The sequence below is a fragment of the Macaca nemestrina genome, chromosome 2 (assembly GCF_043159975.1).
Source record: "Macaca nemestrina isolate mMacNem1 chromosome 2, mMacNem.hap1, whole genome shotgun sequence".
NCBI classification, from domain to species: Eukaryota; Metazoa; Chordata; class Mammalia; order Primates; family Cercopithecidae; genus Macaca; species Macaca nemestrina.
Window position 1 is genome coordinate 161,417,547 of NC_092126.1, and position 26,395 is coordinate 161,443,941.

General features: G+C 39.1%; 2 protein-coding genes across 6 annotated transcripts in view; one reads left to right on the top strand and one right to left on the bottom strand.

Annotated features, from left to right (window-relative positions):
* Positions 1-26,395, top strand: part of MIX23 (mitochondrial matrix import factor 23) — a 60,128-nt gene that overhangs the window by 8,857 nt on the left and 24,876 nt on the right. The window contains exon 2 of one of the 2 annotated variants that reach the window (XR_011620317.1): positions 23,282-23,399. The gene's annotated coding sequence lies outside the window, so the exon portion shown is untranslated. Of the gene's footprint in view, positions 1-23,228; positions 23,400-26,395 lie in introns of those variants that run through there. The other variant, XR_011620318.1, reaches the window with a different exon arrangement.
* On the bottom strand, positions 268-26,307 carry LOC105470288 (family with sequence similarity 162 member A). 4 transcript variants are annotated; one of them, XM_024789277.2, is made up of 6 exons: positions 26,119-26,307; positions 22,941-22,992; positions 7,755-7,877; positions 5,896-6,004; positions 2,861-2,969; positions 268-528 (listed from the first exon to the last, which is right to left on the bottom strand). In XM_024789277.2, exons 1-6 carry the CDS (start codon positions 26,290-26,292, stop codon positions 436-438), a joined length of 660 nt encoding a protein of 219 aa, XP_024645045.2. In that variant the 5' UTR covers positions 26,293-26,307; the 3' UTR covers positions 268-435. The 4 variants fall into 4 exon arrangements, with proteins under 4 accessions (XP_024645045.2, XP_024645044.1, XP_011720421.1 ...); XM_024789276.2 differs by lacking the exon at positions 26,119-26,307 and adding an exon at positions 23,306-23,380; XM_011722119.2 differs by lacking the exon at positions 22,941-22,992 and having other exon boundaries at positions 26,119-26,274.

Genomic DNA, 26,395 nt, shown 5'->3' on the forward strand with positions numbered 1-26,395 from the left:
GCAGCCTCCCCACCAAATACGCCAAGGCATTTGAGAAGGCTGGCCCTCCAAGCTGCACCTGGGCCATATACTCAACTGGCCTTCCTTATCTCTACAAAATGAGTTCGCCTGTGGAGAGGTTACTTTGGTAATGGGAAGAGAAGTAAGATATGGTACCTGCTTCTCTAAAGAGTTGGTATTCAAGTTGAAATAAATTGTTTCATTTTTGTCCAAAAGGCTGACAGGCTACACTTTACTTGGATCAAAACAATAAAACACAGACAGTCATCATTTAAGAAAATTTATTTCTACTTCTACAGCAGAAATACGGAAATGGTACAGGTTTGGGCAAACCATGCTTTATGAAATGGATCCTCATACCACATCCTTTTTAATACAGGCTCATTGCAACATAATTCCTGGATTTTCAAAATCCAGCCAACACAGATACCTCTGCTATTCTGTTTTGGCGTTCATAGCTGCTTCCTCTCTCAGACGAGCTTTCTTTTCTAAGTTCAAGCTTGTTAAAGTCTGGTTTCTTTGGGCAGCCTAAAGCAAAAGAGATTTGAACAGGTGATTTGTATGCTGGTCAGGGGAGGGTATCTTTACCTTGCATTGACGACAGCAGGTTAACAGGGCAGTAGAGGCATGGAGTCCTCTGCTGTCTGGACACTGGGCGTGGCAGTCTCCTCCATGTGCTTCAACTTCCTCGTACGCTTCCGAGAACAGCAGCTCATCCATTCAAGCATAAGTAAGAAGTGCCACACCTCTCCTTTTTCTTCCCTTCTGGCCCCCTTCTTTCAATCTTTATCCTCTCCTTTTCTCTTATACTTTCTCCTCATTCCACCCCACTTCTCTTTTATACTAAATACCTTCTCATTGCCATTTCTATCCCATTTTTCTTCTTTCACTTTTCTTTGTTGCTATCTTTTCTCCTTCCCCAACTTATCTGCATACTCAGACCCTTCTAGTTCCTTACTTCTCTTTTACCAAAAACATTCAGCTTTGGAGATTCCAGACTTTACCAAAATACTACCATTGATGATTTCCACGAGTATCTGTACTACAATTCCATCCTTTGAGTGGGAGAGGCAACCGTCCTCTTCCCTCGTTTCCCTCCATGTAAATGGTCAGATTCCTATGAAGCTTACATACAGGCCAGTTTCAAAACTTTTATACCAAATAAGTGAAACTAGTACCCTAAGCTGATATTTCCTCCTATTTGTGTAATTTCATATGTAAAAGAATTGGGTATATGGAGGGGGAGGAGAAAGGAAAGTTGATGGTGAGAGCAAAATATACAATGGCTAATTTTTCTCTTCCAAATCACATTAAGTTAAAAAGTTCTCCATTCCAGTAGCATTTATGGAAATGGAAATTCCATAAAACTAAAATGTTACAATTTCATGGTAAAGAACAGGAGTAGAACTCTCTGAAGTACACAGCATATAGCCCTGGATGATGCTAGAAGTGATTCCAGGTGAATAATTTGCTTCTGGAGTATTTAAACTCAGCTAGTAAAATCGAATATACAAAAGCAATGCAAATTTCTCAGATCCTAGAAGTTTACAGTCCTGTCCATATATTTCTGCTGGTTTTAACCTGAGAACTACGCATGAGAGGTCAAAGAGGGAGACAAGAAAAAATGAAGTGGGGTAGAACAGAGTTTTCAAGAGAACTTCGCCCAGCTCAGCACATCTGCCCCTTTGTACTCCCATGAGGTCAGCCTAAAATGGTCAGTATTTCCATTTAACTACAAGACTGAAGACAGCCAAAAGTACATTTCCTTTTACTCTGGAATTACTGAGGATAAGAAAGTCAGTTAAGAGTGAGTGTGTAGAACATTTTTAGTATCTTAAAGTAGTTGTAAGACATCTCTTTCCACATGGAAGCTGTGATATACAGAATCATACATGGTATTAAAAGAAGAATTTGACCAAAGCTGCTGAATATAAAAATAACTATAGCTTAATAGCAAGATAGTATAGTATGAGGTTTGGTATCCTGCAAACCTGGGTCTAAATTTTTATCTTGCCACTTGTTAGCTATGTGAGTTTGGGAAAACTATTTACCTGTTAGGGTTATGGGGGTGATTAAGTGAGCTTAACAGTGCCTGTTACATAATAAGCACTCAATAAATGGGAGCAATTTTCCTATTACCTGAATTGGGTCTAGGTTCACATTGTGGCTCATCATTAGGGACATGTGTGGCCTTGGGCAAGTTACTAAGGCTTTCTAAGCTATAGTTTTCCTCATCTACAAATGAGGTCCTAATAATACTTATCTTACAGTGTTTTTGTGAGGTTCAGACGAGGTATCAGCTAGAAAAGTACCTGGAATGCAGTGAGTGTTCAATTAGTGATAGCTATTATCATAATCTGTGCTAAAGATTTCCGGACTTGCATTCCTATGTACTGCGCTTAGGAGCTATGGTCCTTAGACATATGGCCCTGTCTGGCTGAGCTTCAAATAAAGAACCCTGCTAGGAAAGCTCACCATGATGAAGGCAGTTATGGTGAGGGTAAATACACTTGGGTACCAAGAGCACTCTGGAAATATGGAATGGGTTATTAAATATGCCAGTGTCATATTTCTTAATTTACATTATGACATCTGTCATCAGAAACACTTTTTAAATTTACGTTACACAAAATGAATTTAGTCCTCCTTCACTACGCCAAAGTTAGGATTTGCTATTTATCCCCAAGGATGACATTCCAGGCTGGTTCCCAATATGCCTTATTTTTTTGCTTATCTTTTCTCATGTAATGTAGAAAGTAGCCTCCTCTTCTCAGAGGGTAAATACAAGGGTCAATCCCTTATTTATTCTAGGTTTTTGGTGGAGAACATACACACTGGATAGAGAAAAACCCCTTCTCACCTTCTTGCCGTCGCTAATCATGGCGATGCATCCTATCACTGTCAGGACAATCATGAGATAGCAGATCTTCACGCGCATCTTGTTCTTTGCAGCATCAAGCATCTCCAACCTAGTAATACAATGAGATCATGAGAGAAAGTTATTAACTTTTCCCTTTCAGAAGTTGTGCAGGATAAAAAGCTGTGTATAAATTCAAAGTATAGTAGTGTCTATAAATATATATAGGGAGACCTAGAGATCTCTTTAAAAAGGGCCTAGAGATCTCATAGGACTTTGGGGAGGGTGAGGCATTTTTAATAACTCATTTATATATAAAATACAAGATAGCACACACTTAATTAAGTACAAAAGTAAGAATAAAAAGTGAACTCACGAACAAAGCCAAAAAAAAAAAAAAAAACATGGGCAAGGCATATTAATCTATACTTGCTATGGTGGACCCCAATTTCAGCTCTCAGGTTTCCAACCAGCCTATAAATGCTAAAAGTGAAACAGGTAGCCATTTCTCCCTGAGGTTCTTAAGAAGATATTATGTGATCTAGTCATCATCTGAAAACATCTTGACAACAGATACTACAATAAGCTTCATATGTTTCAACACAAAGCACAATTCAGAAAGATCAAACATTGGAGAAAGTTAACCAATGTGTTCCATATACCCAGCTTTTTTCTCTCTGTCTTGAACCTGGAATAGATTTGAGAATATCTAAAATAGTAGGAAGGTCCTTTAAGCAATGCTCCTTAATATTTACGTTTTTAAACTAATGTTTTGCTAAAATTGAGTGACAGTGAACTTGATATTGTGGTCTTTGGCAAGTGCCAAAGTGCAGCTTTTCTAACCTATCCACTGAATACAAACTCATGTGCCTTAAAAAAAAGTTGATGGTTGGTTCATCATTCTTGTGTGAAACCTAAGAGGCTTAACATAGAAGATTCTAAAGAGAAGGCCAATCTACCTTGGTGATTTTGCAACATGGTTCTATTTTTAATTTACTTTATTTAAAGAGATGGGGTCTCACCATGTTGCCCAGGCTGGACTCACAATCTTAGACTCAAGCGATCCTCCTCCCTCAGCCTCCTGAGCAGCCAGGGCTATAGGCATGCATTGCCACACCTGGTGGTCACGATTCTGTTACCTCGGTGTCTGGCAGAACCTCAAGGCAGGGGATGTGGAGCCCTTATGGGGCCCAAGATTAACTTCTGGCCTTCTCAGTAGATGTGTAAATAGGAAGTGATTATCTCTAGATGATGGGATTGAAGTGCTTTCTTTCCCCTGAGATATTTAACATATATTACTTTTAAAATTGGGGAGAGGATTACTTTAAAAATGCTTGGAAGGAGGCAAAGGATCTGGGATGTTGCAGGTGGAAGGAGGAAGATGAATGCATGTACAATGTGATGTAGGAGCTGGTACCTGTGAAGCAGCATGTGGATGGGGTTCTCCAGGCATTTAAGCTGGGCCTGCAGGCTGGCAGGGACTCGATACAACTGCTAAGGACCGTCAAATTGGTCAGTTAGGAGCACCTGAGAGTCCACTAACCACAAACTGACTTCCCATGTTGATGGTATTTTATGGGATTTGAAGTGCCATGATCCTCATGAAAAATAATCCATCCCACACGGAGTAACAGGAATGGGCAAGTTAAGCAGTGCCTGTTCAGAACTACCAGTACAAGGATAAATGGCTGCCTAGGCCCAGAAAAGACCCTTCCAGAGTGATTCATGAGGCAGTATTTTGGGCCTGAGGGGATCTTGGAACCAACTATTAGGCAGACTGAGGAAGGTGTTCTACAACAAAGCCTATACAGCATCTCTTACGGCCATGGGTGAATACCAGCTTATTTTCTGTTGGTATAGGAAGAATGAAGGCATAGGCAAGAACCTGATGTCATGGTTATTTCCAGTATTCTCTTATTACCCAGAAGAATACATGACTTGAGCTAAGAAAAACCAGGGCTTTCCTGCTGAAATAATTCTAGTTAAAGTAATGTGCTATCAATTTGACTGGCGGAAGCAGAAAAGCTCTATTAAAGTTGTTGTAAACAGAAAATAAATACTACATATTTCCCTGGGAAAGAAGTCCTGAATGAGCTCAGATCTTTTTCAGTCATGACTTGAAACCAGAGACCAGAAGATCCAGGAATAGTTTCTTGCTGACAGGGAACTTCCAGGAGCTTTGTCCAAAGTCCCTGTCCCTGAATAGGATGATGCCTCACAGGAGATGACATCTATTTCTCAGAATCTCTTTTTAGCCAAGGTGCCAGCCAGTCAGGGTCTTTAACATGAGGTTAGGGCACTGGTTCTCAACCAGGGGAGATTCCCACCCCCCTGGTGCCCCTTGGACATTTGGCAGTGTCTGGAGACATTTCTGGTTGTCAGTGCTAAGGCAATGCTATGGGCATTGAGAGGGCAGAAGCCAGGGATGCTGCCAAACATCTTCCAACAAATAGGACACCCCCCCCGCCACAAAGCATCATCAAGCCCCAAATAGCAATAGTACGGAGTTGAGAAACTGGGTTGGAGGAAACTGCACTCATTATCTACAAACTCTGAAAAAGTTCCAAGATCCCCGCCAAGATCCCTTCCCTTAGGTTTAAGGAAGTTGGTGACAGGAAGCACTCTTTCCTGAATTCCAGAGTGTTGCAATTAAATACTTTTATGTCTAAGGTTGAGTACTTAAATGGATTTGGGGGAATATAGTCATTGTCAGTGGTACTTAATTTATATACCTAGATTAAAAACAAACTTTAAAAAAGTCACACTTCTGTAGCCGGGGGATGAAATCAAATAATCAATTGACTTCAGAGTACCTGACAGTTCTTCACTAGTCACTATGTAACATACCAATGATAAGAGACAGGTTTTCTAGCATTGTTTATATTCCAAGTATTTACCAAAGATAAAACATTTGGAAAAGTGAAAACTGTTTACAAATTTGGTTGAAAAGTTTTAAACAGTTGGAACTCAGAGGCATTGTTTTTCCCTTACGTTAGTGAGAAATGAAAGCTGCTTGTAATACTAAATTCAGCACTCACGAGACAGTCTCTGGGATTTCATCTTCCTTTTTGAAGCGACCTGACCATATCAGCATCTTTTTCTGCCAATCCGTAGGTTTGTGTAAAGGCACTCTGTGGCTGTAAGTGCCTATGAGAAAAACCAAACAAGAAATCTTACGTGTTTGAGATTATAACTCTCAAATTTAATAACAGAAAAATGGTATTAGTGCTTTTTAACTAGTCACTAAACAGAAACACTGAGAAACTTCAAGTTAATTAGAGCTTTATTTGAATGGAATTTCTTAGGATGCTTCATTTTCCAAATAAGATTATAAAATCCCATGAGGTAAAATAAAAGCATTATTTCCCAATATAAGCCTCATCCACTGAAAACTGAAAGAACATCAAGAACAAAAATATGAAGTAAGGATGAACAAGGAGGGAACAGTGAGGAGCTTGTCTGACTTCAGTAGATTAAGAAAAAGTTTGTAAGGTACAATCAGATTTTACCAGAGCTTGAATGTCAGGCTAAGGGGTTTAGAGTTGATTGGGAACTACTGTACATTGTGAAACACGGAAGAAACTAATGTTTTAGGAAGGCTTACTATCTGTACAATGGATGGAGAGAGAAAAGGGGGACAGGGTAGAGTGGGCAAAAAGTCTAAATGGGAGACTGTAATACAAGGGTGAGGGGATATAGTCTGAACCAGAGTTGCAGCAGTGGGAAGAGAGATGAAGTCAGTCTGAGGATGACTGAAAGCATGTGGAGACTGCTTAAGACAAAGAGGAAGGAGTCACGAGAACATCAAACTTGGATTACTAAGACAAGAGCAGTATTGTAACTAAAAGAAGACAGGAAAAGACCCAGCTGAAGAAACAAAGAGCATGAATACTACTTAAAAGATTTGTTGAGTCTGAAGGGAATACATGCCATCTGAGTCATTTCATTAATAAGTCGGGACTAGAGATAAAAATCAGTGCAAAGGGAGAGCCAGTAAGGGTAATAAGGAGAAGGTCCTACTTATATTTTACCTAACACATAGTATCTTAATTTGGTTCATCTTTGGAGTTCTTTAAAACATAATTTCTGGACTACTATTTACTTTGGTGCATCCATTCTCCTAGAGAAAGCTCCAGTCTGGGCTGGGCACGGTGGCTCAAGCCTGTAATCCCAGCACTTTGGGAGGCCGAGACAGGCGGATCACGAGGTCAGGAGATCGAGACCATCCTGGCTAACACGGTGAAACCCCGTCTCTACTAAAAAATACAAAAAAAAAAAAAACTAGCTGGGCGAGGTGGCGGGCGCCTGTAGTCCCAGCTACTCGGGAGGCTGAGGCAGGAGAATGGCGTAAACCCGGGAGGCAGAGCTTGCAGTGAGCCGAGATCCGACCACTGCACTCCAGCCTGGGTGGCAGAGCGAGACTCCGTCTCAAAAAAAAAAAAAAAAAAAGAAAAGAGAAAGCTCCAGTCCAACCGTAGAGGCAAGATGAAAATGACAAATGGTGAAAATGAAGAAACCACTGTGCATGTGCCCATGACCAGTAGGAGTACAACACGGGAGGTCTGCTGTAGGAACATGGGCCTACGTGTGAGTAAAACATGAGAAGTGTGATGTAGGACATGAGCCTGCATATGAGTAAAACATGGGAGGTATGATGTAGGAACATGGGCCTCCCTCAGGCCTCCCATGTTGTATGATGTAGGAACATGGACCTCCCTCAGGCCTCCCATACTGTGCTCATATTGGTCATGTGCACATGCACAATGTAAACACAATGTGTTCTCTCTACATGGGAGGGTATGATATGGGAACCTCTCTCTTTTGGGTTCTTTTGATTCCAAGTTTTCCTACTCCTTGGGAGCTATCTACTCCATAAATAGAAAAAATAAAAACTTACGGGATGGAGCTCTGGGACTTTCCTGTGGTTTTATGCAAAATCCATTTATTATCTTCAAATCAGAGCTTCTGGTAAGCCTTAGAGATGAGGAAACATCTCTTTCACATAACCTAAAACAGCTTCCTAAAAAAGAGAGAAAAATGTTTCAAAGAAAGAAAATGTGATGTTTTCTCGAAATAAGAAATACCTGCAAGTTACGTTTCATTTATAAAAATTAGTTCATTTAGGAAATGAATTTACTATATGTAAGACACACATACTATATTTAAAATACTATGCTTGATGCTCTTTTAAAATATAAATGTTTTATTGATTAGGAAATTAGGAATTTACAACATGTTACCAGCTGTAAATTTTAAATAAGTACTTCTCACATGTGTCTTATCATAACAATGGCTCTGGTGGCAATATTATGTATTATGGCATCAGGGCTGTTTAGGTGAAGATTAGTAACCTCCCAAAAGTGATAAACTAGGTCACCAAGTTGCCAATACTATGCTGATAAACTGGTTAGGGGGCTGCAGTGGTCAGCAAGAAGTAACTCTAGAAAGCCTTGCTCCTTGTAAGCCACAAGTCCCTAATTAGAAATCAATTTTAGATGTAGTTTTGAACTAAATATAACTTTAAAACTACGTATATAAGAATATATGTAGTTTATTTAAAAAATTTAAACTCAAAGCACAGATAGAGAGTAGTATTACGAACCCCTATATACTCATCACCCATTTTCAACAATGATTGCTATATGGCTAATAAGTATCATTTAACCTCTATAAAAACCCTGGAAGACAACCTAGGCAATACCATTCTGGACATAGGAATGGGCCAAGATTTCATGATGAAGATGCCAAAAGCAACTGCAGCAAAAGCAAAAATGGACAAATGGGATCTAATACATTTAACTTTTACTGTGCAGAAACTAAACAGATTCTGCAGAGCAAAAGAAACTATCAACAGAGTAAACAGACAACTTACAGAATGAGATAAAATTTTTGCAAACTATGCCTCTGACAAAGGTCTAATATCCAGCTCTATGAGAAACTTAAACAAATTTACAGGAAAAAAAACACGAGCCCATTAAAAAGTGGGCAAAGGACATGAGCAAACACTTTTCAAAAGAAGATACACATGCAGCCAACAGGCATATGGAATAAAAAGTAACATCACCGATCACTAGAGAAATGCAAATCAAAATCACAATGCAATGCCATCTCAACCAGCCACAATGCCTATTATTTATTTAATTTTTAGATATATACTATTTTAATCAGACTACACTTTCAACATTTTACAGATAAAATTATAATCACCTGAGCTTTTAAAAAATAAAAATTAGGCACAAACACACATATTCATAATTGCACTGGCAAACAGTTCTTACGAGATATTTAAATCTTTGTGAAAGGATAGCCCCCTTCTTTTCCCATGTGCCCTCAAGTCAAGCCTGATCTCTCTCCCTGTCACCCATAAAATCTCACTTTATGTTCCATGAACCAGGATCGCATGAACTAACCTGAAAGAAAAGGAGTTCTCTGTCTATATAATAATGTTGGTAAAATAAATCGGCATATGTTTAACAAAAGCACACAAAATAAGAGATACAATCAGGTGAATATTATTAAGTCACTCTTTCATCATGAACATAAAATTGTAATTCTACTTTTGTAAATTTTATCAACAGATTCTCAAATGCCACACTTGATGTATACATATAAGAAGAATAAGAAAAAATAAATGAAAAATGCATTTTCAGATATATTAAACAAAATCACTTTTATGAAAAATAAGCAAAGTAGCATTACAGTTATTACTCAACTTTCAAAAGGTCACACAAATATAAGACTCTTGTTGGCAAATATTAGGATAAAACATTTTCATAGAAATATCAAGTATATACAGAAAGCAAAACATATTTAAGATATAAGATGTATTTATGATTTAAAATAATCTCTGCACATCATGAGAATATTCAAGACTCTGTTGAATTTCTCCCCAAATGAACATCTCTATATAGTAACTATATTCTCAGTCTTGCTTTTTTTTTTTTGAGATGGAGTTTCCCTCTTGTTGTCCAGGCTGGAGTCTAGTGGCACAATCTTGGCTCACCGCAACCTCTGTCTCCCAGGTTCAAGCGATTCTCCTGCCTCAGCCTCCCAAGTAGCTGGGATTACAGGCACCCGCCACCATGCCCGGCTAATTTTTTCGTATTTTTAGTAGAGGTGGGATTTCTCCATGTTGGTCAGGCTAGTCGCAAACTCCTGACCTCAGGTGATCCGGCCACCTCAGCCTCCCAAAGTACTGGGATTACAGGCGTAAGCCACCGTGCCTGGCCATTCTCAGTCTTTATTTATTTAGTAAGTTCTGGGATACATGTCCTGAACGTGCAGGTTTGTTACATAGGTATACACATGCCATAGTGGTTTGCTGCGCCCACCAACTCGTCATCTACATTAGCTATTTCTCTCAATGCTATCCCTCCCCTAATCCCCTACCCCCGACAGGCCCTGGTGTGTGATGTTCCCCTCCCTGTGTCCATGTGTTCTCATTGTTCAGCTCCCACCTATGAGTGAGAACACATGGTGTTTGGTTTTCTGTTCCTGTGTTAGGTTGCTGAGAATGATGGTTTCCAGCTTCATCCATGTCCCTGCAAAGGACATGAACTCATCCTTTTTTATGGCTGCATAGTATTCCATGGTGTATATGTGCCACATTTTCTTTATCCACTCTATCACTGATGGGCATTTGGATTGGCTCCAAGCCTTTGCTATTTTTTTTTTTTTTTAAATGGAGTTTTGCTCTTGTTGCCCAGGTTGGAGTGCAATGGTGTGGTCTCAGCTCACTGCAACCTCCACCTCCCAGGTTCAAACAATTCTCCTGCTTCAGCCTCCCGAGTAGCTGGGATTACAGACACCTTCCACCATGCCCAGCTAATTTCTGTATTTTTAGTAGAGACGGGGTTTTACCATGTTGGCCAGGCTGGTCTTGAACTCCTGACTTCAGGTGATCCTCCCACCTCAGCCTCCCAAAGTGCTGGGATTACAGGCGTGAGCCACCGCGCCTGGCCAGAATGGCTACTATTAAAAAGTCAAAAAATAAGGGATGCTGTGGAGAGGTTTCAGAGAAAAAGGAACACTTATATGCTGTTGATGGGAGTATAAATTAGTTCAACCATTATGGAAAGAAGTAGGGCGATTCCTCAAAGACCTAAAAACAGAACTACCACTGGACCCAGCAATGCTATTACTGGGTATATCTCCAAAGGAATATAAATGTTCTATCATAAAGACACATGAATGTGTTTGTTGACTGCAGCACTATTCAAAACAGTAAAGACATGAATCAACCTAAATGTCCATCAATGGCAGACTGGATAAAGAAAATGTGGTCTTTTCTTTAGGCTGGGCACAGTAGCGCATGCCTGTAATCCCAGCTACTTGGGTGGCTGAGGCATGAGAATTGCTCACTTGAACCTGGGAGTTGAAGGTTGCAGTGAGCCTAGATCATGACAGTGCACTCCAACCTGGGCAAGAGTGAGACTGTCTCAATAAATAAATAAATAAAATAAGAAAATGTGGTACATATACACCACAGAATACTACACAGCCTTAAAAAAAGAATGAGAGCATGTCCTCTGCAGGAACACAGATGAAGCTGGAGGTCATTCATTATCCTTAGCAAACTAACACAGGAACAGAAAACCAAATACTGCATGTTCTCATTTATAAGTGTGAGCTAAATAATGAGAACACATGGACAGACAGAAGGGAACAACAAACACTGGGGCCTACCTGAGGGTTGTGCGTGGTAGGGAGGAGAGGATCAGAAAAAATAACAAACGAGTACTAGGCTTAGTACCTGGGTAACAAAATAAACTGTACAGCAAACCTCTGTGACATGAGTTTACCTATGTAACAAACCTGCACATGTACCCCTGAACTTAAAAAATTTTAAAAATATCGTTTCCCCTAAACTCTACCTATTATCTACCCCTTACTGGATTGTTTTAAAGCAAATCCCAAATATTATATTAGTTCATCCATAAATACTTCAGTATGTATTTCAAAATCATATCTGAAATATTAATATAATTTTAAAATGTTCCTTAATATCAGTATATTATGATCAAATCCTATTAAGATGAAATTTCTGATAGGCTTTTTTTTTTTTTTTAACAGTTGGCTTATTCAAAATAGGTGCACAAACTGAATATGGCTAATGCTTCCTGAGTTTCTTTAAATCTATAGGTCTCTCCTCTTACATTTTTAAAAATCATTTATTTGTTAAAGAAACCAGTCATTAGTCCTATAAAGTGTCCCTCAATTTTAGATTTTGCTTATCACACCCCCATGGTGTTATCCAACATATTCTCCAAACTCCTCTATTCCTTGTAAACAGATTTTTGAGGCCTGAAAGATTCAGATTAGATCTTTTAGCAAGAATGTCATAGGTGACAGGTACTGTGTATGTCTTATTATGCCACATCAATAGGCATATGCCAATTTTGTCTTTCATATTAAGATTGATCAGTAGATGCTATCAGTCTGATTCACCTTTCATAAGGTTCCCCATCAACCTTTCATCTAATTTCTTTTTTTTTTTTTTTTTTTTAGCAGACAATGGTGATTATTACCTAGATCCATTTATATCATTAGGGATTGCAAAATGGTGGTATTCTCCCCTTTCACATTAACTATTTGGTTATCTTAAGGCATAAATCAAGCAGAAAATGTGGAATAAATGCTGGATTATTGCCCTTTGCCAGTTTTCAAATGAACAAATTGGTTTTCTTGCAACTGCCTTATGTTGCATTTTTACACATGTGATGTGCTCTAGACTATTTCAGTTGTTCCTTTTAATCCCATCTTTAGTTATTAGGAACCCTTCTAAACTGGCTGTTGAGTACTTTCAACACATCCTTAGTGGTCATTGATAGCTTTCTTTCTGACAAGATATTCTAGACTGATTTTAAATGTTTTCTGCCCCTGAGTTGGAATCACACATTCCTCCCAACGGGCTCTGGTTCTTTTAAAGAAATGTTTTTAGAGACTCCTTAGTGGGGGGCTCGTTTTTTTCAGTTTGTCACTGTTTTTGCCTTTTCAGTGAATAAAGCTAGGAAATACCTTCATAAAATAAATACATTTAAAAAATTAGTTTTAATTAGGAATTCTTACCTTCAGCTTTAGCATGAATAATTTTAATTAATTAAAATAAGAAGCAGAGACAACCAGAAATAGTTTTGATCAGGTGGGAGAAAAGGCGAGTAATTCTGATCTTGGGACTGTGGTGCAGATGGGGCCAGGTCTGGTATAAGCTCCTGAGATCAGAAGACATCTAAGAGCCCCTGAGTCTCTAGGATATGGAAGAGTGGAACAGAAATGAAAGCTGGAAAGGCACCAGAGATAAATCTAACTAGGGCCTTGCCACTATATGATGCTCTAGATGATAGAAATTGAATGCCCAAGACGTGTATTGAATGTAGTAAGAGTGTGCCCTCAGACCTTTGTGGTTAAAAACGAATTTGCTAGTGGATAAAAAGATTGTGCCTTGGAAGTTCCAAACTCCCATTTGGGTGTCTTGCAGCCTCAGCGTCTGGAGCAGTAAGGGGAGGTAAGAGAGGCAGTAGAAGTAAAACATGGTTACAGAGACAGTTTTCCCAATGATGGTGAAAAGCATCATTTCCTCACTTTTCCCCCTTGCTGTTAAAAATATATATATATATCTTTTGAACATAACAAGTTAAAAGATACTACTGTTGACTTCTCACGAAATATGTTCAAGATTTTAAAAATAATACTTTTATTGATACATAATTCCCTATCATAAAACTCACTTTTAAAGTGTGAAATTCAGTGGTTTTCATGTATTCACAAAGTTGTGTATTGATCACTACTATCTAATTCCAGAAGACATTCATCACCCCAGAAAGAAATCCTGAATACATTAGCAGTCATTCCCTGTTTCCTCCTTCCCCCAACCCTAGAAAATCACTAATTTGATTTCAGTCTCTATGGATTTGCATATTCTGGACATTTTATATAAATGGAATCATACAACATGTGGTCTTTTATGACTGTCTTCTTTTACCTATATTTTCAAGGTTCATCCATGCTGTAGCATTTGTCAGTACTTGATTCCTTTTTGACTAATTTTATTCCACTATACCAGAGTTTGTTTACACATTAGTCAATTAATGGACATTTGGGTGGTTTCCACTTTTTGGCTATTATGAATAACGTCGTTATAAACATTTGTGTACAAGTTTTTAAGGAACATGTATTTTCGTTTGTGGGGTATATACTAAGGGGTGAAATAACTGGGTGATACAACTCTCCATTTAATCATTTAAGGAATTACAAGACCATTTTCCAAGTGGCTGTAACATTTCACATTTTCATATAGGAGGGTTCCAATGTCTTCACATCCATATCCACATTTGTTGTTCTTTTTGATTATAACTGTCCCAGTAGGAATGAAGTGGTATCTCATTGTAGTCTTAAGTTACATTTATCTAAAAGTAATAATGAGGATCTTTTCATGTACTAATTGGCCATTTGCATATCTTCTCCAGAGAAATACCTATATAGTTCCTCTGCCCATTTTTTTTAAGTAGGGTTATGTCTTTTTGAGTTGTAAGAGTTCCTTCCTTATCTGATATATAATTTACAAATATAGTCTCCCATTCCATGAGTATCTTTTCACTATCCTAATGATGTCCTTTGAAGTATAAAAAAATTTAATTTAGGTGAGGTCCAGTTTATCCACCTTTTCTTTTATTGCTTGAGCTTTTGGTGCCATATACAAGGTCACAAATATTTACTCCTATATTCTAGAATTTCAGAGTTTTAGCTCTAATATTTACGTCTGTGATCCATTTTGAGTTATAGTAGTATACTTTATGTGGAAAGGATCCAAATTCATATTTTGGCATGTAAATGCCCAGTTCTCCCAGCACCACTTGTTTAAAAGACTATTCTTTTCCTGAGTTGTTTTAGCGCAATATAGAAAATCAATTGACCGTAAATATGAGAGTATATTTCTGGACTATCAGTTCTATTCCACTGATCTAGATGTCTGTCCTTATGCCAGCACCAGTCTTGATTATTACAGCTTTGTAGTTTTTAATCAGGACGTATGAGTCATCCAACTTGGCTTTTCTTTTTAAAGATTAGTTTGCCTACTCAGGGTCCCTTAAATTTCTGTATGAATTTGAGGACAAGCTTGCCAATCTCTGCAAAGGCCCCAGCTGGGATTCTGTTGGGGATTGTGTTCAATCTGTAGATCAATTTGAGGAATACTTTCATCTTAAAAATATTAAGTCTCTCAAACCATGAACATGGGATGTCTTTCCATTTATTTGGGTCTTCTTTAATTTCTTTCAGTAGTGTTTTTGCAATTTCCAGAGTACGTTGTAAACTTCGTTATTCTTTTTGATGCTATTATAAAATTTGGAATTTTCTTCATGTTTGCATCATTTATTGCCCATTTATCTTGCATACTGCAAAACTGTTCAACATTTAGTCTAATAGGGTATGTGTGTGTATGTATTCCTTAGGATTTTGTGTGTGTATGTATTCCTTAGGATTTTCTATATACATGATCATGTTATCTGGGAATATAGTTTTACTTCTTTTGCCACTTACTGTTTTTCCTACCTAAATTCCCTAACGAGAACCTCCAGTACAGTGTTGAATAGAAATGTTGAGAATGGACATCCTTGTCATGTCATGGCAGAAAAGCATTCGGCCTTTCACCATTAAGTCAGATGTTAGTTGCAGGTTTTTCATTTAATGCCCTTTATCAGGTTGAGGAAGTGCCTTTCTATTCATAGTTTCTAAGTGTTTATAGTGAAGAGAAGTTGCATTTCGTCAAATGCTTTCTCTGTGTTTACTGATGTGGTTGTGTGTTTTTTTCCTTCATTCTATTAACATGGTGAATGATGTTGAGTCAGGAGTCCTAACCTTACATTTTTAGCATAAATCCCACTTGATCACAATCTATAATTTTTCATGTCACTGGATTCATTTTGCAGTATTTTCTTGAGGATTTCTGCAACAATATTCATAAGGGATCTATATGGGTCTGTAGTTTTCTTGAGATTTTTTTTTGTGGGGGGGTTTGGTATGAGGATAATGTGGCCTCATCCAATGTATTGGGAAGTGATCCCTCCTCTTTTGTATTTTGGAAGAGTTTGTGAAAGATTAATTCTATCTTTTTCTTTAAATGTTTGGTAGAATGCACAATTGAAGCCATCTGGGCCTGGACTTTTTCTTTGCAGGAAGTTTTAAAATCACTAGTTCAATCTCCTGTTATAGGACTTTTCAGATTTTTTATTTTTTCTTGACTTAGTTTTGGTAATTTTTGTCTTTCTATAAGTGTGTCCATTTCATCTGGTTTATGTCATTTTTGGCATACAGCTGTTATGCACTCCATGTTATGTCAAACAAGTGCTGCTGATTATTTTCAACAAATGCACCAGGGAAAACACTGTTTGCAGTGAATAAACTCCAAGTCAGGTGAAAAAAGACAAGCCCTATGAATGGGGTTTCCAGCGAACTGTCAGACAAGTCAAATAGTAACAATTCTCAAACTGAAAGTTTTGGAGAACTCTAAACCCATTCCACCTTCTTCAGTGCCTGCAAGACTGCTGGTTTTCAAAGCAACTGTGACTTGTGAGGCTGCTGGTTTTCAAGGCTATTGTGAAGCTGAGAGAAGACAGGAATAAAGCAAGTTAAAACTCCACAAGACTTGCTGTCCTACCACGATTTCAGTCTTTTTTTTTTTTTTTTTTTTTGATAAATGCTCCTCAGATTGTTACAAATGCCTGGTAATTTTCCAGAGTTCTGGAAAAGTTGCTTCTGCCAACTTCCGGCAGTGTTATCATTGCTTTTAGGTAAAAATGGATTTTCAGAGGTCCTTACTCTTGACACATCTGAAGTTGGAATCTCTAACTGTGGTTACCTGCCACATGGTCTTTTTCATAAAAGGCCTCATTTATTTCCTTTTTCAGGGCTATAAATCCCAGAACGCTTTGCCTGGGTCTGGTAAGCACAACATCTGTAATACCTAGTGGAAAGGAGATAAATTAATTGCTTTTAGCTTGTTTCCTCATTTAAAATGTGGATAATGCAGTGTTTCTTGTACCAAAGCTGATTTGAGGGTTAAATGGAAAAGCAAATATGGGAGCATCTGGTAAGACACTTGAAACACAGCAGGCTCTGTGTTAAGTTTATTTTTTAAAAAATATTATGTAAAACATTAACTTCAATAAAATGCTTCTAGAACACTTTTCAATTTTACCCAAATATAGTTAGGATTTCTGATAAAGGTAATTATGCAGTTATGAGGCCATGGGAAAAGTCTATGAAACTCTTCAACAGCTTTTAATAGCACTGAGGATTAAGACACAATTATTAAATCTTGTGATCCTCAAACTTTAGTGTTTTAGTGTGAATCAGAGGAATGCCTTGTTAAAACACAAATCATGAGGCTGCCTACCTCCAGTTTCTGCATCCACAGTTCTGTAATGGAGGCTGTGAATTCGCATTTCTTTTTTTTTTTTTTTTTTTGAGACGGAGTCTCGCTCTGTCGCCCAGGCTGGAGTGCAGTGGCCGGATCTCAGCTCACTGCGAGCTCCGCCTCCCGGGTTCACGCCATTCTCCTGCCTCAGCCTCCCAAGTAGCTGGGACTACAGGCGCCCGCCACCTCGCCCGGCTAGTTTTTTGTATTTTTTAGTAGAGATGGGGTTTCACCGTGTTAGCCAGGATAGTCTCGATCTCCTGACCTCGTGATCCACCCGTCTCGGCCTCCCAAAGTGCTGGGATTACAGGCTTGAGCCACCGCGCCCGGCCGTGAATTCGCATTTCTAACAAGTTCCTAGGTGATGCTGCTACTGCTGGTTCTGGACTATACTTTGAGAACCTAGGAGTTTCTCTCCCCTAAGATGTGGTTAAACATACGTAACATAAAATTTACTATTTTAATTATTTTTAAGTGTTCAATTCAGTGGCGTTAAGTACATTTACACTGCTGTGCAACTAATTACTACTATCCATCTCCAGGACTTTTTCATCTCCCCAGAGAACCACTGGTTTAATGTGACCTACAAGGCCCCATCTCACACAATGCTGTCCCATTCTTCCTTTGGCAGGCACTTACAAAAGGAACAAGGTTAACTGGCAGCAAGCTAGGAGGACTCTGTTCTTTAAACAGAAAAAGAATCAATAATTATTTTGTAAGACAGCTGTCCCTCCCCATCTCTCCTAATTAGAACAAAGGCAGTTTAGGAGAACAGAAGACAAACCGCCTCTCAGCTAGCTCAGTTTGAGAAATAATACAGCAAAAAATGCTAACAAGTATACTTACTATCAGTGACATCAATGTATGCTGGAGATATTCATTCAACAAAGTACTTCCTATGTGCCAGGCATTGTTTTAGGAAATATACAAAAAAGATAAAAATCTGTGCCAACAGAACTTGCATTCTACTGGGGAAAAAGTTTTATATATATATATATATATATATATATATATGTTAGATACTCAGTGCCAGAGAGAAAAAAAATAAACAATGGGGACATGAAGTATGTGTTTGGAATGGGCTGTGTATGAAATTTTATATAGGGTAGTTAGGAAGTCCTCTGTGAGAATGTCACTCTTGAAGGGAAGCAAGGGCTAGCTATGCAGCTATCTGGTGGAAGAATATTCCAAACAGAAAGAATTATAAATGCAAAGACCCTAAAAGATTCTAGAGCCCATAAAGAGGAGGCCAGTATGGCCAGAACAGAATGAATAATGGGAAGACAAGTAGAATTTGATGTCAGAGGTACCTGAGGTAGCCATGGGGGGTAGGAACTTGGAGACATGAGAGGTTCACCTAGATCAGACTATATCTCCCAACTTTTTCTTACTACAACTTCATATTGTATGCTAATAACTTTTACCTCCCTACAGTATAAATGCTGATTAAAACATACGAATATTATCTTATTATAGATATTAGAATAATAGACTAATGTAAAAAATATTTTTTTTAAGACAAGGTCTTGCTCAAAAAATATTTTTAAAAATTTTACCAGTACATAGTGAAACCCTATCTCTACAAAAAATACAAAAATGAGCTGGGCACAGTGGCATGCGCCTGTGGTCCCAGCTACTCAGGAGGCTGAGGCAGGAGGATGGCTTGAGCCCTGGAGGCGGAGCTTGCAGAGAGCTGAGATCATGCCACTGCACTCCAGCCTGGGTGATAGAGCCAGACCTTCTCTCAAAAATAAAATAAAATAAAATTTAAAATGTAGAAAAGTTATCACTAAAAAATGTCTGAAGTATTTGATGTGGTCTTGGTTTTTATTTTGCAATTATAACAACATGACAGTATAAACAAGCTTTAATATCATTACTAAGACCTTCGTTTTCTCTCAAAGAGACAGAATATATTGACCAGATGCCCAAGCCAGACGTTTTCCATCCTTTGGTGGATCACGATTAAAAACATACAAACCAAAAGAAAAACAGCCCTTTAACCCTCTGGCTGGACTTGCAGCTTGTCCCTGGCTGACAAGTTCTGTGTCTCCAGGGTCCTAGCAGGAAGTTAAGATGAAGCCTCACAGCTGTCTCTAAGGCTCTGGGTGGCAAATGGCTAATCTTAAGAGTAAAGGTTCTCAAACTTTTTTATCTATCAAAATCAGCTGGGGGACCCGTGAAACAGATTACTGTACCCCACTGATACAGTAAGTATGGACAGAACCTGAGAATGTGCAGTTATAACAATTGCCCAGGTAATGGTGACACTTCTGCTATGGGGGACCCATAATTTGAAAATCAGTGCCTCAGAAATATTATTGCTAGCTGGAGGCTATAGTGGTCAGCCAGGGTGAGGCTGGTTGAAATACCAGCTTTTCTCCTGGTAGTCCCCTCCTTTCCATAAATATCCTTTCTAACCCCATGATAGACAGTGAGGAAAGGTAGGGATGCTTTTTCTTTCTCAGAATCTTTCAAGGTCCTCTTGGAGAGAACCATAGGTGATGTGACTGGAGATATGACAACTCTCTGGGAATCAGAGGATCAATATTACAACCCACTCCCCAGAGTGGCTATCTGAAACTCTCTAGGCCTTAGCTGTTGACCTGGGCTTTGTGACAGAAACAGACTCCCTATATCCGTTTTCTCATCCTTCCCTGCAGGCTTGGAGAAATACCAGTCTTCCTTCATTCTTAAGAAGTAATCCCTCTCCTGAGGGATGTTGTACCAAACTTATCCTTATTTTCCACTGCCTTTTTCCTGCCAAATGTTATTTCCCCCATTTTTAAAATCAAAACTAAAAAACCTAATTTTTTTTTTTTTTTTTTTTTTTTTAGAGACAAGGTCTCACTTTGTCACCCAGGGTAAAGTGCAGTGGAGCGATCATAGCTCACTGTAACTTTGAACTCCTGGGCCCAAGCGATCCTCCTGTATCATCTTCTGTAGTAGTTGGGACCACAGGCAGATGCCACCATGTCTGGCTAATTAAAAAAATCTGTTTTGTAGAGATGGGGTCTCGCTATGTAAAAACCTTTGTACCACCAAGTTGTTATACACCATGTTATTATGTAAAAAACTTTTTGTAAAATAAACTTTAAATTATAAAAGTAACACTTGCTCATTAAAGAAAATTTGCAGGTTAAAAAAATATGTGAAGAAAAATAAAAGCACTCATAATAACACCACTTAGGGATAACAACTTGGTGCATTAATATTTCTTTTCAGACCTTTCCTATACTTACATACAACATATACATTTTTCATAATCAGATAATCCTGTATCTTGCTATGTCACAAATACTTTCCAAGATATTAATAATTTTAGTAGCTGTATAACACCCAACACACAGCTATAACCTGAATGTAGTAATTCCCTACAACTTGATTTGTTTCCAATTTTTCACTATTATAAGTGATGTTTCAATGAACAGTTCTCTACATACATCTTTGATGGTACTTCTAATTATTTTCTTAGAACAAAATTCTGGAAGTGAAGGGTAAAAGTGTATGAAACCCTTTAAGGTTCCATCTACATCTCTATCTTGTCTGTCTGTCTGTCTGTCTGTCTGTCTGTCTGTCTGTCTATCTATCTATCTATCTATCTATCTATCTATCTATCTATCTATCTATCTATCCTACTTTCCAGAAAGGCTGACTACTTCTCCAGTAACTTCTACTAGTAGTTAGTGAAAATTCTGTCTTATTACCCTACAATAACACTGAAGGTCCACTATGTTGGACAAAGCATTCACTTGTTCTCAACAGGTCCTGTTTTTTTTTTGTTTTTTTTTTTTGAGACGGAGTCTCGCTCTATCGCCCAGGCTGGAGTGCAGTGGCGTGATCTCGGCTCACTGCAAGCTCCGCCTCCTGGGTTCACGCCATTCTCCTGCCTCAGCCTCCCGAGCAGCTGGGACTACAGGCGCCCGCCACCTCACTCGGCTAGTTTTTTGTATTTTTTTTAGTACAGACGGGGTTTCACCGTGTTAGCCAGGATGGTCTCCATCTCCTGACCTCATGATCCGCCCATCTCGGCCTCCCAAAGTGCTGGGATTACAGGCTTGAGCCACCGCGCCCGGCCAGGTCCTATTAATAAAATTCTAATTTCTCTTTTTCATAGCTCAAATGATTGAATAAATGGCATGTATCCACTACTTCACTTCACCACCCACACTTTATTTTGCTACAATGTTTCCTTCTCCAATCATTTTAATAAAATTACTCTACCAACATTAGTAACCTCTTTCTAGTCATACCAATACACTTTTTTAGATTCTCATCATTAGCCCTTCTGACTCTATTCTTGCCATTTTTGTGGCCATATGACTCTACTGATCTCATCCTTCTACAAGGATTCAATGCCTTCTTACATTGTACCACCATATTCTCTCACTTCATCTCCAACCTCTATGACCTATCTTCTTTAACGTCTTCTTTCCCAGTTCCTATGTCACACCTCCAAGGCTTAGTCCTTGTTTCTATTCTGTGCTAAAAGGACTCATCCATTCTGTTTTAAAAATCCACTCCAGACTAATTGCTCCCATATCTTTATCTCCATAACTTTACTCTTCCTTTGCCCTCAGGTCTTCAACCTCTCACCACCTATAACTCAATGCCACCTAAACCTACTCAATAATGTGCTATCTTCTCTGCCAAACTAACACAAATCTTTGATGGCATTTCTGGTTATTTTTCCAACTTTCTTATTTCTGACAATGAGGCAATACTTCCGTAGTCCTCAACATTAAAAAACTTGTCTTTAAGTCCTTCCTTACTCAGTATCTCCAAACTCATCCTTTCTTCAAGACACTTCCTGAATATATTCCTTTGTTATTTCCATCATCACCTCACACATCAGTTACTGTAACATCTTCATAGGTAGCAGCAGTTTAACTAGTATGTAGTTACTGTGTTAATTTTCCAGAAATGTTTCTTGTATTACTTCTCCTGCTAAAAGGTTTTTTTGGTTCAAATTCATTTGGTTCAAACTTCTCCAAACACCACACTTTATCTCCTATTACCTCCTGATCAAAATCCAAGGTAATCTTTCCTCTCCTAGCCTTTTTCAGACTCATTACCGCCCCTACATGTGCTCACATCACTCTCAAACCCCTTTGTTTCAATGGAGCCTTCAAGAATCTCAGAATTCTTGAAGCCGATGGTATACTGGAGGGGGCCAGTGGAGACAAGTCCTGATTTGTAGTGTTTGCCAATAACCCTTACCATAGCAGATCTTAAGCTACTAATGTAACATCACCGAATATGAAATTGGGAAGAGACTTGCACAAAGTCAGTGGCTCCAGGACACCACAGCAGCACTTATAATCTGGTCTGTAATCTAAAGCTTTATATATATACTGTTTTGTATAGGTTTTTCTGGTGTATTATATGTTTGTTTGTTCACTGCAATAAATCAGCCATAGGAGTGGTGCAGTCCATTCATTTTAGAGCCTTCACAATATACATACAAGGCATTCATTGTGTACTCAATAAATACTTGGTAAGACCTGGAGAGGAGCAATGAGCAAAGCCAAAGGTGGGGGTAGTTAAAATGGGTATGTTCTCATTTAAGGTTGGTTAGCAAGAACAAACAGAACAATAAGGTAGCAGAATGTGATAGAAATAAAATCAGAATGGGAGCCAGGGGATATTGGCTATGTCCCAGGTCTGTACCTGTGTGATCCTTAGCAAGCCGATTCCCTTCTTGGCCCTTAAGTTTCCTCATCTGTAAAAATTAGAGGACTAGATTACCTGAATTCTAAGATATCTCTCTACTCTAATGCTCTGAAATGTCAGTTAAACTAAAAGGAAGGCAGCCCATAGTCCATTACATTGGTAACAATAATGACGATAATAAATTCATTTTCAAATCTGACCAGTCAACAGAGTTTAGGGCAGCAAAACTTTCTTTCAAGAAGAAACATTCTTGTAAGGTCATTCTATTCCTTTGAACTAATAATCATTCTGTAGAAAGATACAATATCCTAAAAGTTATATCTATTTTATTCTTTCAGGAGAAAAGAGGTGTGAAAACTCACCTTATATTTGCAGCATGTTCCAAGATATGTCCTAGCGTCCTTCGTCCAAAAAATATGCATTGCCTGTCTACTATGAGCTGAACACCAATAAGTGGTAAGGACTGAGTAAAAACAAAACAGATCTAGTGTTTACCCTCATGAAACCCAGCATAGTGTGGGTAAATGGCCATTTAGTTCCTAATCATCTGTATCAGTGCTTTTTAACTTAAAGAGCATGAACTGCTCTGAGTAGCAGATACAAGTTATGGACCCTCTCTCTCAAAAATGGTACACAATCATAAAAATTTGAGAAGTTCACAGGACCTCTCAAACATGGAAGTGTCCAGTACCACAACTTAACAACCCTGATCTGTATCTACAACTACATCTACAAAATAACAAATTCGAGCTCATAAAAGCCTATATTATGTTTGCTATATTGTTTGCTAAGGGAGTATACCAAAGATTGCCAACAGAAACAAAAGTAAAGGTCCGTCATTTATAAGGTTAAGTTTTGATCATCTGAAATTTCACTTATGTAGAGAATCTTATTCCAAATATTCTGGATAAATAAGGGACGCCTAGATTATGCTTTTTTTTTTTTTCCCCCAGAGACAGGGTCTCACTCTGTTGTCCAGACTGGAGTGTGGTAGCATGACTGTATTATAGCCCAATGCAGCCTCAAACTTCTGGGCTCAAGTGATCTTCTTGCCTCAGCTTCCTGAGTAGCTGAGACCACGGGTTTGAGCCACCATGCCCAGCTGATTTGTAAAAGCTTTTCGGAGAGACAGGCTCTTGCTAAGTTAGCCAGGTTGGTCTCAAACTCCTGGTCTCAAGCAATCCTCCGGTATCAGCCTCCCAAAGTGCTGGGATGGCAGGCGTGAGCCACCACACTGGGCCTACATTTCTATTTGATCTATCATTCCTTTGGCTAAGGCTGCTTATTAAATCAGTCTTCTTTCTTGAAAAGCCATTTGCACATGAAGATGTACTTGCATTTCAGAACTAAATCTGCATTTCATGACTCTTTCATTTCAGATTGAGACCCAATTAGTCATGACAAATTCATACACGCACAGCCCCTGAATGAACAGTTTGAACAACAGCAAAAAGCACAAAAATTCCAGAATTAGAGGGTACCGACTCCTATCCTGGCTCTAACATTTGCTGGCAAAGTGATCCTGGACAAGTCATCTCTAACCTATGTTTCTTCACTTATAAAGTGTGGGAGGAGTAAGACTCACCTGAGAGGGCTGCTATGAGAAATCCATCCAACAAAATAATGTATATGAAAGTGTTTAGCTAGGAAGTGGGTGAAAGGCAGTAGGTTGTTCTGGAGTTGCTCACAAAGCATCAGATATTCGTGGAAGATCATATGGAGAGAGCTGCTCATATATCATCCTTAGTGTGCTATTAAACATTTTATATCTGAAGTAAAATAACTTGTTCTTAAACCACTCAAGGAATTCTGCTTTGGTTAAGTGGTCAATAGTGAAGTTTTCACATATCAGAAGTTTGCAGAGAGGCTTTGGAATTTTCAAGATGCATAAATATACTATCAAAGCAAGAAGGTGAACTACTTACAATACACTCAGTATTAGTTGCAAGATGTCAAAGTTCTTTTCCTGCAGTCCATTTTAACTTTTTTACAGAGCAACGATCCTTTCACTTGCCTTGTTGAAAAGCTTTATAATGGTTAATATGATGTACAGAAGATATTTTAGGTGAATTAGTTCAACAAAACTGACAAAATCAATAAAATCAATCATAGTACTGAGGATTTTAGTGGAGAAAGTGTTCGCTTTTAAAGGAAGCAAATATAATAATACTCCTTAGTTTGAGACATGTTTTCCAGTCCATTCTCCACTGGAACATCAGATAAGCTGTGTAAAGGATAACCTTGGGGTGGGGAGGGTTATATACCAAACTTGTGAAACTATGCAACATTCACTTTTTTTTTTGCATTATTTCATTTACATTTACAATATACATTTATATTATTTGAATAGCCAAGTTTGGGGCTATTTTTCCTTTAAAAATTGAATTAACAACTTTTTAATAATGTAGCGCCATTGAACAAAAGATCTCTGGTACCTAGAAAAGAGGCAAAATGCAAGCCCTCTGATTTCTCAACCCCTACTATGCCAAGGCTCTGCTGGTCCTCCCAAGAGTTTTCATTACCTAAGTCCAAAACAGTCATCACACAAATGTCTACCACCAAAACAAACTGCAGATCCTTCAATTACACACTTTCCTCCAAGAAATTCGAATCAATTAATTGTATAAGTGTTTAAAAGCATTGTATCCTCCATTTTAAGAAAATAATTATTATTAATCTGTAAGACCTAAATCCTTGGCCTAATCAGACATTTAATGAGTGGGGAAACTTCAGACTGGAGGTTTTCTGGGATAAACTCCAGAGAGGAAGGGGCAGGGAAGAGGGAAGACTCAAGTAGAGCAACAGATAGGGGTGGTTAGGGTGGAAAGCTGAATGAATGGGTAAAAGGGAAGTCTAGGGATAGTAGGTGTTTCACAGACTGAGCTCAGGGGAGTCTGAGGACTGGGGTGGGGAGAAGGGTAGGCACGTGGGCAGTTAAATTGGTGGGAGCTGAGTGGATGGAGATGAGGGTAACTCACGGGCAGTCTCCAATGTCTATCAGTAGCTGCTCACCTAGTTCTCTCCCACACTGACACTAAGGAGGCAGGATTCCGAGCAACCGAGAAAGTGCGTCATGGAATGGAGCCACTCTGGGGCCTAGGAAGGCTTCAGGATTCGCCCACCCGCAGCGGCCGGGCCAGCTGCCCTACCTCCCATAGCCCGACCGGCGTCTCACCCGCTGCCAGGAGCAGACCGCGGAGGGTCCCCATGGCCACCTACTACTCCGCCGACCAGCGCAGAACCTCGCCGGGGACGGCGGCGCTAGTGAGCTCAATGTCACCCAGTGCTGGAGAGGGAAGGACGCAGGCGGCGCCGGGGGTGGGGCGTGCGCGACGCTGTGGACCGGCATGCGCCAGTGCGGGGCGTGCAGGACGTGCGCGACGCGCTGGAGACCGGCGGCGCCAGCCTAGTGCCCCTGGCGCCGCGTTCCGAGCCAGTTTTGGAAATGGTCT